This window comes from Triticum aestivum, chromosome 7A (genome assembly GCF_018294505.1).
Source record: "Triticum aestivum cultivar Chinese Spring chromosome 7A, IWGSC CS RefSeq v2.1, whole genome shotgun sequence".
In the NCBI taxonomy this organism is placed as follows: domain Eukaryota; kingdom Viridiplantae; phylum Streptophyta; class Magnoliopsida; order Poales; family Poaceae; genus Triticum; species Triticum aestivum.
The window spans coordinates 190,051,290-190,063,404 of NC_057812.1; the positions used below are offsets into that span (position 1 = coordinate 190,051,290).

The 12,115-nt window shown below is 45.5% G+C and overlaps 2 protein-coding genes across 2 annotated transcripts; both read left to right on the top strand.

The window, feature by feature from the left end:
* Positions 1-19: 19 nt before the first annotated feature.
* LOC123150312 (uncharacterized) lies at positions 20-2,310 on the top strand. Its single transcript, XM_044570169.1, has one exon. The coding sequence runs from the start codon at positions 1,088-1,090 to the stop codon at positions 2,123-2,125; it is 1,038 nt and encodes a 345-aa protein (XP_044426104.1). The 5' UTR covers positions 20-1,087; the 3' UTR covers positions 2,126-2,310.
* A 982-nt stretch (positions 2,311-3,292) lies between these two features.
* Positions 3,293-6,572, top strand: LOC123153247 (uncharacterized). The gene has a single exon (XM_044572459.1). The coding sequence runs from the start codon at positions 3,774-3,776 to the stop codon at positions 6,570-6,572; it is 2,799 nt and encodes a 932-aa protein (XP_044428394.1). The 5' UTR covers positions 3,293-3,773.
* The last annotated feature ends 5,543 nt before the right edge of the window (positions 6,573-12,115 follow it).

Sequence of the window (12,115 nt, forward strand, 5' to 3'; positions counted from 1 at the left end):
GAACCGCAGGGAGGTCAGAACATTCGTTTATATCTGGGTATTACTTGTTGGCATCTTCACATATGTCGGACTTCATGTAGTATTCTTCCGGCATCTAGCTCCTGAATGGCTTGGAGAAGTATTCAGGGACATCCAGAGGTTCTGGGAGGACTCTGCAGCACACATTTTCAACAGAAGGCGGAACATAAAACATGAGCTAGATGCTCCTATCCAAGATGAAAAGGAGGCACTGGAGCAGAATCGCGGTTTCTTGCTGGTTGCCGCTACATTGGCAGCAATAAAGACATATACTGCAGGGCTCAGTCCACCAGGTGGCAGATCTTACTGGGATGATAACAAGGATAGCCACATTGCTGGTGACCTGGTGCTTCGAGACCAATACCCTCTCGGCTTCAACGCGTTTATGTTCTTCGATAAAACTGCCTTTTCTGGATCCTTTGTCATCATCATCATGCTTCTCAGTAAAACAGGAGTGAATTACATTGCCATGTCAAATGTACTTCGGTTGTGGATTCTGATCAGTCTTATGGCTACTTATGCCGTAGGGAGTCGCAGGAAAATCCATACATCTATCTTTGTGTTCTCACTTTTCGGTGCAGTCCTGCTCTACCTCATCATTCAATGGGTTGCTCGTATAATGCCTAAGCCAGAATTTATCAGGAAGTGCATCAAGTGGATGGAAGGAGAGCAGAAAAAGCTGGTCTTGAAGCTAAACTCCTTTATGGATAGTTGTAGCAGATCCAATGGGCGGGTGCCACGATTACAGTATGATGGACAACATTCATGCAGAAATGGCGCATCAAGCACTGTTAATAATGTGAAAGATGACTTGGGGAAGTTGCAGACATACCTTTTATGGTTTGCCATCCTTGCTGCAACTATTACATACCAAGCTGGGTTGCATCCCCCCGGTGGGTTTTGGCCACGCAGTCGAGATCCAATCCTCGAGGTCATCAATCCCATTCGGTACAAAGCATTCTACTACTGCAACACCACTGCATTTTTGTCATCATTGGTTATCATCATGCTACTCCAGAGCCAGCTGATCACCATAGGCGCCATGAAATGATATGTGCTGCAGATAGCCATGGTTTTTGACCTCTTCAGTATAATGGGGGCATATGCTGCTGGGAGCAGCCAGACTTTATCCACACAAATGTATGTGATAATCTTAGTCATCCTTGTTCATATTTTACTATTTGTGGACGCAAGAGTTCCTGATGGATCAGCTCAGCAGCAAGATGATAACGCTGAAGCAAAACATTTGCAGAAGCGGCACAAGTTTCTAATGCTGCTTGCAGTTCTGGCAACATCCAGCACATATCAAGCCGGCATAAGCCCACCAGGTGGCTTCTGGACTAACAACAGAGATGGCCACCAGGCAGGTCACCCATTGTTCAGCGATGCGTTTCCACGCCGTTACAAGGCTTTCATCTACTTCAATTCCACTGCTTTCATCGCATCATTGGTTTTAGTTGTGTTGCTTGTTAGCAGAAGGCTGTGTCACAGGGGACTGCAGGGATACACACTGCGTGCATGTGTGCTACTAGATCTGATCAGTCTTATGGGTGCTTTTGTCGCTGGAAGCTGCAGAACAGTGTCGGCATCGGTTTATGTCATCCTGATCTCGGCTGTTGTTTTTGCCTGTATCATGATTCAGGTTCTACTACTGAAATTTGCAAAAGATGTGGCAATTGACTTCTTTGACTGGATGTTTCACATCACTGCTTTCAAGCGTCTGAATTTACCCAAGAATTGTGATGGAAGCATCAAAGGGAACAAGAAAACTAGCCAAAAATGGCGTGAAGATTTGATGCTGATTGGAGCTTCCGCAGTGTCTTTTTCTTACCAAGCTGGGATCCTTCCTCCAGGTGTCCTCTGGCCTGGTGACCGCGATGGCCATTTCACATGTGATCTAGCCATCTATGATACACATCCGATGCAGCATAAGGTATACTTCTACTGCAATGCCACAGTGTTCATGGCATCGACAGTCGTAGTTATCCTGCTGCTGAACACCACAATGAGGAAGTACAAGAGATATGCCCTTGCCATGAAAACAGCAATGATGATGGGCATGCTTGGTCTGCTCGGGGCGTATGCTGCAGGCAGTTGCAGGACTTGAAGACATCTGATATATTTTCACACTCTAATCGATGTATTCATCTACATTGTCATTCACATTTTGATGCCGTTCGATATGATGGCGCTATTGCTGAAGAATATGGGAGAACAACAGATGCCATGCCTGACGAAAATATATGATTGCTCATTTAAACTGAACCTTCAAACCATGGGCCATCATCTACTGAACAGACGTGAGAGATGCTTCTAGGCTTCTAGCTGTGTGTCTTAGTTCTTTTCGTGCAATTAATTCAGCTGTGTGTGGTTATGCTAAGAATGTATCTTCTCCACGTTTGAGATTTTTCAATCTTTCACAAACATAGTTTTACATTAATTAATTTTTGAGGGGGAAGCCTGAGTGACTGATACGTCCTAAACATATCTATAATTGTTCATGCTATATCTTGCCTCATTATACAATATTTTATTACATAATGCAAAACTCGTTTAATGAAAGAAACTAGTTTGCATTCCTCGCGTACTACTAGTGTACCAGGGCAGAACCCCCTGCTAACACAAGTGCCTGTGGATCAGTTTGCACAAGGCTCAGTCTGCAGTTGTAAACTATATTAATGCATTTATTCCCTACAAAATTGGTAAATGACAAGCAATCTGAACGTTTGGTTGAAAATAGACGTGCCAATATGTTTGGATCACACGATATGGCCCTAAAGCAAGTAGAGGGATGGACAGACATCACTTCTTGACTGGCAATAAGATAGCTATAGTTAAGTTAATACATATGTCCTTTTTAAGGGTTAGTTGATATCTCATAATGTATAATTTATTTTATAATCTGAATATCTGATAAATGTACGCCCATACTTTTATTTATTTATTTAGATAGAAATGTACGCCCATACTATTAGATCTTATTGTTGGAAAATGAGACTTTAATATTGCGCCATATGTAATCTGGAAGCTGATTCTCTGACACTAAGATTAGATGCTGCTATCAACAATAAGCTCAAGACCAACCAGGTCAACTAAAGACAAGAGCAAGCGGGAACTGTCTACTTTGTGCAGGATTGAGAAAATAAATACTACCAGACAAATTGCAAATGTCACAATCAGTGTTTTGAAGATGATTTCATCAAAGGGATAAAAGAAGCTTATAATCAGCAAGAGATAATAATTAAAAAGGTCATATCAGTGATTAGCACACATTCCTGAACAAGGACAAGGAATACTTCTTACATAATAGCATAGAAATACCGCATTACAGGATTCAAACCCGTTTTACTGTCTATGTTGGGCCACTGCAAGGGATACTTTGCAACTGTTACACAAAGCTGGGAATCGACTAGGAATAACCAAATGGAAACATTATTAATTTTTTGTTTCTTTTTCCCTTTTGACGCTAGCATGGTCATTTCCCAGGGCTAAATCTGAAGCTATTTTCTAACATCCTTTGACTGTTTCTGTCGTAAATTTGTCATTGGATTTGATTTCACTGTTTGTTTTCTTCACACGCTCTTAATTCATCGGATTTGATTTCACTGTTTGTTCTCTTCACACCCTCTTAACTTCTGGAGATAATAACAAGGATCAGAACCTGGGAATATTCCAAATCCGAAGGATGACAAATGAACGCGGCAATCTTCAGGCTTCAAATTCTCAGCTGAGATTTGCTTTGGGTCTATGAGCACATGGTCATGGAGTCCGAGCCACAGCCTGGTAATACTGGTCATGAACCTCAAAATACCACAAGTCAGCAACAACATCAGTATGATGACCAAACACCGAGTAGTGCTGATGAAGCAGAGTTTCTATGGAAGCTGAGGAAGTACTTGATCCTGCTGGCAACTTTATCAGCCACCATCACCTACCAGGCGGGGCTGGCTCCACCAGGTGGTCTCTGGCCAGATAGCCAGCAAGGCCACCTTGCCAGTGACATTGTGATGCTACATAGCTACGCCAAGCGGTACAAGGTGTTCTTCTACTGCAATGCAATGGCATTCATGGCATCACTCGTTGTTCTGATCCTGCTCCTGGTCAGGGAGCTGAGCCGGAATGCAATTTGGCTCCGTTCGTTGCAGTTTGCAATGTTGGTTGACCTGCTGGGACTTATGGGGGCCTACGCTGCTGGGAGCTGCAGGGAGGTCAGAACATCCGTTTACATTTGGGTATTACTTGCTGGCATCTTCACATATGTCACACTTCATGTAGTGTTCTTCCGGCATCTAGCGCCTGAATGGCTCCGAGACATATTCAGGAATATCCAGAGGTTCTGGGAGGATTCTATGGCACAAATTTTCAGCAGAAGGCACAACATCAGAGATGAACCAGATGCTCCTCTCCATGATAAAGAGGAGGCACTGGAGCAGAATCGCAGTTTCTTGCTGGTTGCTGCTACATTGGCAGCAGCAGTGACATATACTGCAGGGCTAAGTCCACCGGGTGGCTTCTGGCCTGACAACAATGGTAGCCACACTGCCGGTGACCCGGTGCTTCGAGACCACTACCCCGGCCGCTTCAAGGCATTTATGGCCTGCAATTCCACTGCCTTTTCTGGATCCCTTGTCATCATCATCATGCTCCTCAGTAAAACGGGAGCGAATCACATTGCCAAGTCAAACGTACTTCGGTTGTGGGTTCTGGTCAGCCTGCTTGGCCTTATGGCTGCTTATGCTGCAGGGAGTTGCAGGAAAGTCCGTACGTCTATCTTTGTGTTCTCGCTTGTCGGAGCGGTCCTTCTCTACCTCATCATTCAATGGGTTGCTCCTATGGTGCCCAAGCCAAAATTTATCAGGGACTGGATCAAGTGGATGGAAGGAGAGCAGAATAAGCTGATCTTGAAGCTAAACTCCTTTATGGATAGTTGCAGCACATCCAATGGGCAGGTGACACCATTAGAGTATGATGGGCAACATTCATACAACAACGATGCATCAAAAACTGTTAGTATTGTGAAAGATGACTTAGGGAAGTTGCGCACATACCTTTTATTGCTTGGCATCCTTGCTGCGACTATTACATACCAAGCTGGGTTGCATCCCCCAGGCGGGTTTTGGCCAGACAGTCGAGATGGGCATCTTGCTGGAGATCCAATCCTAGAGGCCATCCATCCCATGCGGTACAAGACATTCTTCTACTGCAACGCCACTGCATTTGTGGCGTCATTGGTTATCATCACCCTACTCCAGAGCCAGTTGATCACCATAGGTGCCATGAAACGATATGTGTTGCAGACAGCCATGGTTTTTGACCTCTTCAGTATAATGGGGGCATATGCTGCTGGCAGCAGCCGGACTTTATCCACATCAATGTATGTGATAATCTTAGTCATCCTTGTTTTCTCTTATGTTGTGCTTCATATTGTGCTATTTATGGACACAAGAGTTCCCGGTGAATCAGCTCAGCAGCAAGATGATAACCCTGAACTGAAAGATTTGGAGAAGCGGCGCAAGTTTCTAATGCTGCTTGCAATTCTGGCAGCATCCAGCACATACCAAGCCGGCATAAGCCCACCAGGGGGCTTCTGGGCTGACAATAGAGATGGCCACGAGGCAGGTCACCCATTATTCAGTGATGACTTTCCACACCGTTACCAGGCTTTCATCTACTTGAATTCCACTGCTTTCATGGCATCATTGGCTGTAATTATGCTGCTTGTTAGTAGAAGGCTGTGTCACAAAGGATTGCAGGGGCACACACTGCGTGCATGTGTGCTACTAGATCTGATCAGTCTCATGGGTGCTTTTGCCGCTGGAAGCTGCCGAAAAGTGTCGGTGTCGGTTTATGTCATCCTAGTCTTGGCTGTTGTTTTTGCCTGCATCATGATCCTAGTTCTGGTACTGAATTTTGCGAAAGATAAGGTGATCAACTTCTTTAACTGGATGTTTCACATCACTGATTTCAAGAGTCCGAATCCACCCAAGAATCATGATAGAAGCATCGAAGTAAACAAAAAACCTAGCCAAAAATGGCGTAAAGACTTGATGCTGATTGGAACTTTCACAGTGTCCGTTACGTACCAAGCTGGGCTCCTTCCTCCAGGTGCCCTTTGGCCTGATGACCGCGATAGCCATTTCACAGGTGATCCAGTCATCCATGATACCCATCCGATACGGTATAAGGTATTCTTCTACTGCAATGCCGCGGCGTTTATGGCATCAATGGTTATAGTCATCATGCTGCTGAACAGCACAATAAGTAAGTACAAGAGATCTCTACTTGCAATGAAAACAGCAATGGTGATGGACTTGCTTGGTCTGCTCGGGGCGTATGCTGCAGGCAGTTGTAGGAACTTGAAGACGTCGGCGTATGTTTTCGCACTCGTCATTGCTGTCTTCATCTATATTGTCATTCACATTTTTCTGTCGTTCGATAAAATGGCACGATTGGTAAGGACTATGGGAGAACAATGGATGCCATGCCTGACGAAGATATGGGTACTCGTTGAAATTGAACCTTCAAACCATGACCCATCTACTGAACAGCCTTGAGAGATGCTTCTAGCTGTGCATCTTAACTCTGTCTGTACAATTTATTCAAGTGTCTGGTTATGCTAAGAATGTATTTTCTCCACTTTTTAAAGTTTGAGAATTTTCAATCTTTCAAGACATAGTTTTAAATCAAATATGTAACGCAGTTCCTTCATGGTTTCAAATTTTGTGTTCAATGTAGCATTCCTGTAATCTGCCGAAACTCCCGTACTTCCGTTCATCTCCAGAGGTATTCTGACAAACACTTTCTTCTATATGATTGCCAAGAGAGGTTGACGCAAACATTATGCTAGTTATTTGTAGTTTGGACAGCTGTATCAAAGATCATGATGATATCAATGCATCAGCAGCAACTAAAACTACGGGGTTTATTGACCAGTTGTGCTGTTCAATGTATTCATGGTGTGTATAAATTTTGATATTGGATTTTTTTTATCATCTGAAATATCTATGTCCAGAATATATGTATCCTTCCGTGAAAATTATAAATTGCTTTATTTTTCCCTTCAAATCCGTTTTAGTAGTGTTTCAGAACTTGTTTTATTTATTTGATCAGATCAGTGCCAAGTTCAGACTGCGCATTTCTTGTCTCACATTGCTGACATTATTTGCCAATATACTGATTCTACTGTGCGGCGTTTTATTTCATTCTTTTCCTAGACTCTAGGGTCATATTGCTGTGAGTTTTCCCAGCTTTTGTAGCCAAACTATTCATGGATGCTCAATTTCAGACTCTACAAGGAAACGCCGCTGAACTGTGCCACAGTTCTTGCATGGTGCTGTTCAAGTGGTGCTTAGGTTTTGCATTCTCACACAAAAAAGCGATTATGTTCTGAGCAAAACGGCAATACTTTAGATTCTGTTTGTCAGGTTCAGAATTAAAATCTGGAAAGTTTTGCTTGGTCTCCTTTTTATTTCTTCAGGTTCTCCTCAGATGTGCTTCGCATTAACCATATCACGTTTCAGTTCCTATTCAAAAATTGATTTGTATCTCACATAGCGGCGCACCGGGAGCCAGTAAAACATGACCGTGACCGTGCCCGCCGCCGCGTGAGCACGCGGCCGCCGCCGCCCGGATCGGCCGCTCCGACCACCTCCGCGAGCGCCGCGCCCGGATCCGGCCTCCTCCGAGGCCGCAGCTCCTGGATCCGGCTTCCTCCAACTCTTCCCTGCTCTCCGGCACCCGGGGTGTGCATGACGAGGGCATGAGATCCCAGCCGCGTTCGGTGCCTTCCCCGGCGCCGGCGACCCCTGCCCGGCTGCTCGCCGCATCCTCGGCCACCTGCGAGCTCCGGACGGCCCTCCCTGCTCCGCCGCTCGTCTTCTCTGAGCTGGAGCCGCCGCCACCACCACCTCCTCTGCTCCTGGTGGCGCCCTCCGTCCTGGATCTTGATTTGCAGCGGACTCCTCCACCGCACGCCTTCAAGGTCTCTGTGGCCCCTCCGGAGCTCCTGCTGGAAGGGGCGCTGCTGCCTGTGGCGAGCCCCTGCTCGGTCGTCACGACCATTGCTGTCGAGGAGGAGCCCTCTCTGCCTTTAGCGCTTGCTCTGGCGCGGCCGGGCTCTCAGAGCTCCAAGGAGGTGCTCGCTCCCGACGCCGTTGTGCGGGCCTCGCGGCCGCCGCTGGCCGTGTCGTGGGTTTCCCTCGCTGATGAAGTCTGCAGCATTGACAACGACGAGGAGCTCGCCCCGCTGACGCCATTGGCTGCCAGATGCTCCGGCGGGGTGAGCGATCCGGCTGCTCCTGCTGTTGTTGCTACTGCTCCTGAGGCATCTTCGGATCTAGGATGGGTGAAGGTGGGGGGCCGATGTCGTTCGGCGTCACCGGCCTTGGCTCTGGCTCCACGGCCAATCCCCGCTTGGCTTCACGGTCGCTGCTGCAGATGCCTCGCTCGTGGCCACCGTGCTGCGGTTTGTAGAGATCCCTTCCGATGCTCTCGTTGCTTGGAGAACGGTCATCGTGCGTGCAACTGCCGCAACCCATGGCGTCCTCTCAGTTCATTGGCATGTCCTGTCGTCCCGCCCGTCTCTCGCCCTGGCACCCAACAACATCCACCTCCTCCTTCAAGAGAGGGCCAAATGAAATCCACGCTCCCCTTCACTGCGCTTTGCCGTGGGTCTTGGGCGTCTGTGGTTTCTGCTTCTGCTAGCCCGACAACCCCATCTTCTATGGTTCTTCAGACCGCCCTTGCTGATCAGACCGGGTTGCTTCAAGGCTGGCAGGCACGAATTGAGAGCTTCCTGGAGCGGGCAGAGGCTGCTTTGAGTAGGCTCTCCCTTGTGCCTGGTTTTATATGTTGATGTTATATGCACGAGTAGAACACAAGTGAGTTGTGGGCGATATAAGTCATACTGCTTACCAGCATGTCATACTTTGGTTCGGCGGTATTGTTGGACGAAGCGGCCCGGAACGACATTACGCGTACGCTTACGCGAGACCGGTTCTCCCGACGTGCTTTGCACATAGGTGGCTTGCGGGTGACAGTTTCTCCAACTTTAGTTGAATCGAGTGTGGCTACGCCCGGTCCTTGCGAAGGTTAAAACAACACCAACTTGACAAACTATCGTTGTGGTTTTGATGCGTAGGTAAGATTAGTTCTTGCTTAAGCCCGTAGCAGCCACGTAAAATTTGCAACAACAAAGTAGAGGACGTCTAACTTGTTTTTGCAGGGCATGTTGTGATGTGATATGGTCAAGACATGATGCTGATTTTTATTGTATGAGATGATCATGTTTTGTAACCGAGTTATCGGCAACTGGCAGGAGCCATATGGTTGTCGTTTTATTGTATGCAATGCAATCGCGATGTAATGCTTTACTTTATCACTAAGCGGTAGCGATAGTCGTGGAAGCACAAGCTTGGCGAGACGACAACGATGCTACGATGGAGATCAAGGTGTCGCGCCGGTGACGATGGTGATCACGACGGTGCTTCGGAGATGGAGATCACAAGCACAAGATGATGATGACCATATCATATCACTTATATTGATTGCATGTGATGTTTATCTTTTATGCATCTTATCTTGCTTTGATTGACGGTAGCATTATAAGATGATCTCTCACTAATTATCAAGAAGTGTTCTCCCTGAGTATGCACCGTTGCGAAAGTTCTTCATGCTGAGACACCACGTGATGATCGGGTGTGATAGGCTCTACGTTCAAATACAAAGGGTGCAAAACAGTTGCATACGCGGAATACTCAGGTTATACTTGACGAGCCAAGCATATACAGATATGGCCTCAGAACACGGAGACCGAAAGGTCGAGCGTGAATCATATAGTAGATATGATCAACATAGTGATGTTCACCAATGAAACTATTCCATCTCACGTGATGATCGGACATGGTTTAGTTGATTTGGATCACGTAATCACTTGGAGGATTAGAGGGATGTCTATCTAAGTGGGAGTTCTTTAAGTAAATTAACTGAACTTAAATTTATCATGAAACTTAGTACCTGATTAGTATCTTGCTTGTTTATGCTTGTTTGTAGATAGATGGCTCGTGCTGTTGTTCCGTTAAATTTTAATGCGTTCCTTGAGAAAGCAAAGTTGAAAGATGATGGTAGCAATTACACAGACTGGGTCCGTAACTTGAGGATTATCCTCATTGCTGCACAGAAGAATTACGTCCTGGAAGCACCGCTGGGTGCCAGGCCTGCTGCAGGAGCAACGCCGGATGTTATGAACGTCTGGCAGAGCAAAGCTGATGACTACTCAATAGTTCATTGTGCCATGCTTTACGGCTTAGAATCGGGACTTCAACGACGTTTTGAATGTCATGGAGCATATGAGATGTTCCAGGAGTTGAAGTTAATATTTCAAGCAAATGCCCGGATTGAGAGATATGAAGTCTCCAATAAGTTCTATAGCTGCAAGATGGAGGAGAACAGTTCTGTCAGTGAGCATATACTCAAAATGTCTGGGTATAATAATCACTTGATTCAATTGGGAGTTAATCTTCCAGATGATTGCGTCATTGACAGAATTCTCCAATCACTGCCACCAAGCTACAAGAGCTTCGTGATGGACTATAATATGCAAGGGATAAATAAGACTATTCCCGAGCTCTTCGCAATGCTGAAAGCTGCGGAGGTAGAAATCAAAAAGGAGCATCAAGTGTTGATGGTAAACAAGACCACTAGTTTCAAGAAAAAGGGCAAAGGGAAGAAGAAGGGGAACTTCAAGAAGAACAGCAAACAAGTTGCTGCTCAAGAGAAGAAACCCAAGTCTGGACCTAAGCCTGAAACTGAGTGCTTCTACTGCAAGCAAACTGGTCACTGGAAGCGGAACTGTCCCAAGTATTTGGCGGATAAGAAGGATGGCAAGGTGAACAAAGGTATATGTGATATACATGTTATTGATGTGTACCTTACTAATGCTCGCAGTAGCATCTAGGTATTTGATACTGGTTCTGTTGCTAATATTTGCAACTCGAAATAGGGACTACGGATTAAGCGAAGATTGGCTAAGGACGAGGTGACGATGAGCGTGGGAAACGGTTCCAAAGTCGATGTGATCGCGGTCGGCACGCTACCTCTACATCTACCTTCGGGATTAATATTAGACCTAAATAATTGTTATTTGGTGCCAGCGTTGAGCATGAACATTATATCTGGATCTTGTTTGATGCGAGACGGTTATTCATTTAAATCAGAGAATAATGGTTGTTCTATTTATATGAGTAATATCTTTTATGGTCATGCACCCTTGAAGAGTGGTCTATTCTTATTGAATCTCGATAGTAGTACCACACATATTCATAATGTTGAAGCCAAAAGATGCAGAGTTGATAATGATAGTGCAACTTATTTGTGGCACTGCCGTTTAGGTCATATCGGTGTAAAGCGCATGAAGAAACTCCATACTGATGGACTTTTGGAACCACTTGATTATGAATCACTTGGTACTTGCGAACCGTGCCTCATGGGCAAGATGACCAAAACACCGTTCTCCGGTACTATGGAGAGAGCAACTGATTTGTTGGAAATCATACATACAGATGTATGTGGTCCGATGAATATAGAGGCTCGTGGCGGATATCGTTATTTTCTCACCTTCACAGATGACTTAAGCAGATATGGGTATATCTACTTAATGAAACATAAGTCTGAAACGTTTGAAAAGTTCAAAGAATTTCAGAGTGAAGTTGAAAATCATCGTAGAAAGAAAATAAAGTTTCTATGATCTGATCGTGGAGGAGAATATTTGAGTTACGAGTTTGGTGTACATTTGAAAAATTGTGGAATAGTTTCGCAACTCACGCCACCCGGAACATCACAGCGCAATGGTGTGTCTGAATGTCGTAATCGTACTTTACTAGATATGGTGCGATCTATGATGTCTCTTACTGATTTACCGCTATCGTTTTGGGGATACGCTCTAGAGACGGCCGCATTCATGTTAAATAGGGCACCATCAAAATTCATTGAGACGACGCCTTATGAACTGTGGTTTGGCAAGAAACCAAAGTTGTCGTTTCTAAAAATTTGGGGCTGCGATGCTTATGTGAAAAAGTTTCAACCTGATAAGCTCGAACCC

Bases quoted from the DNA above. Each gene is read 5' to 3' on its own strand.
- LOC123153247 (XM_044572459.1), top strand. From the start codon at position 3,774: ATGGTCATGGAGTCCGAGCCACAGCCTGGTAATACTGGTCATGAACCT.
- LOC123150312 (XM_044570169.1), top strand. From the start codon at position 1,088: ATGGTTTTTGACCTCTTCAGTATAATGGGGGCATATGCTGCTGGGAGC.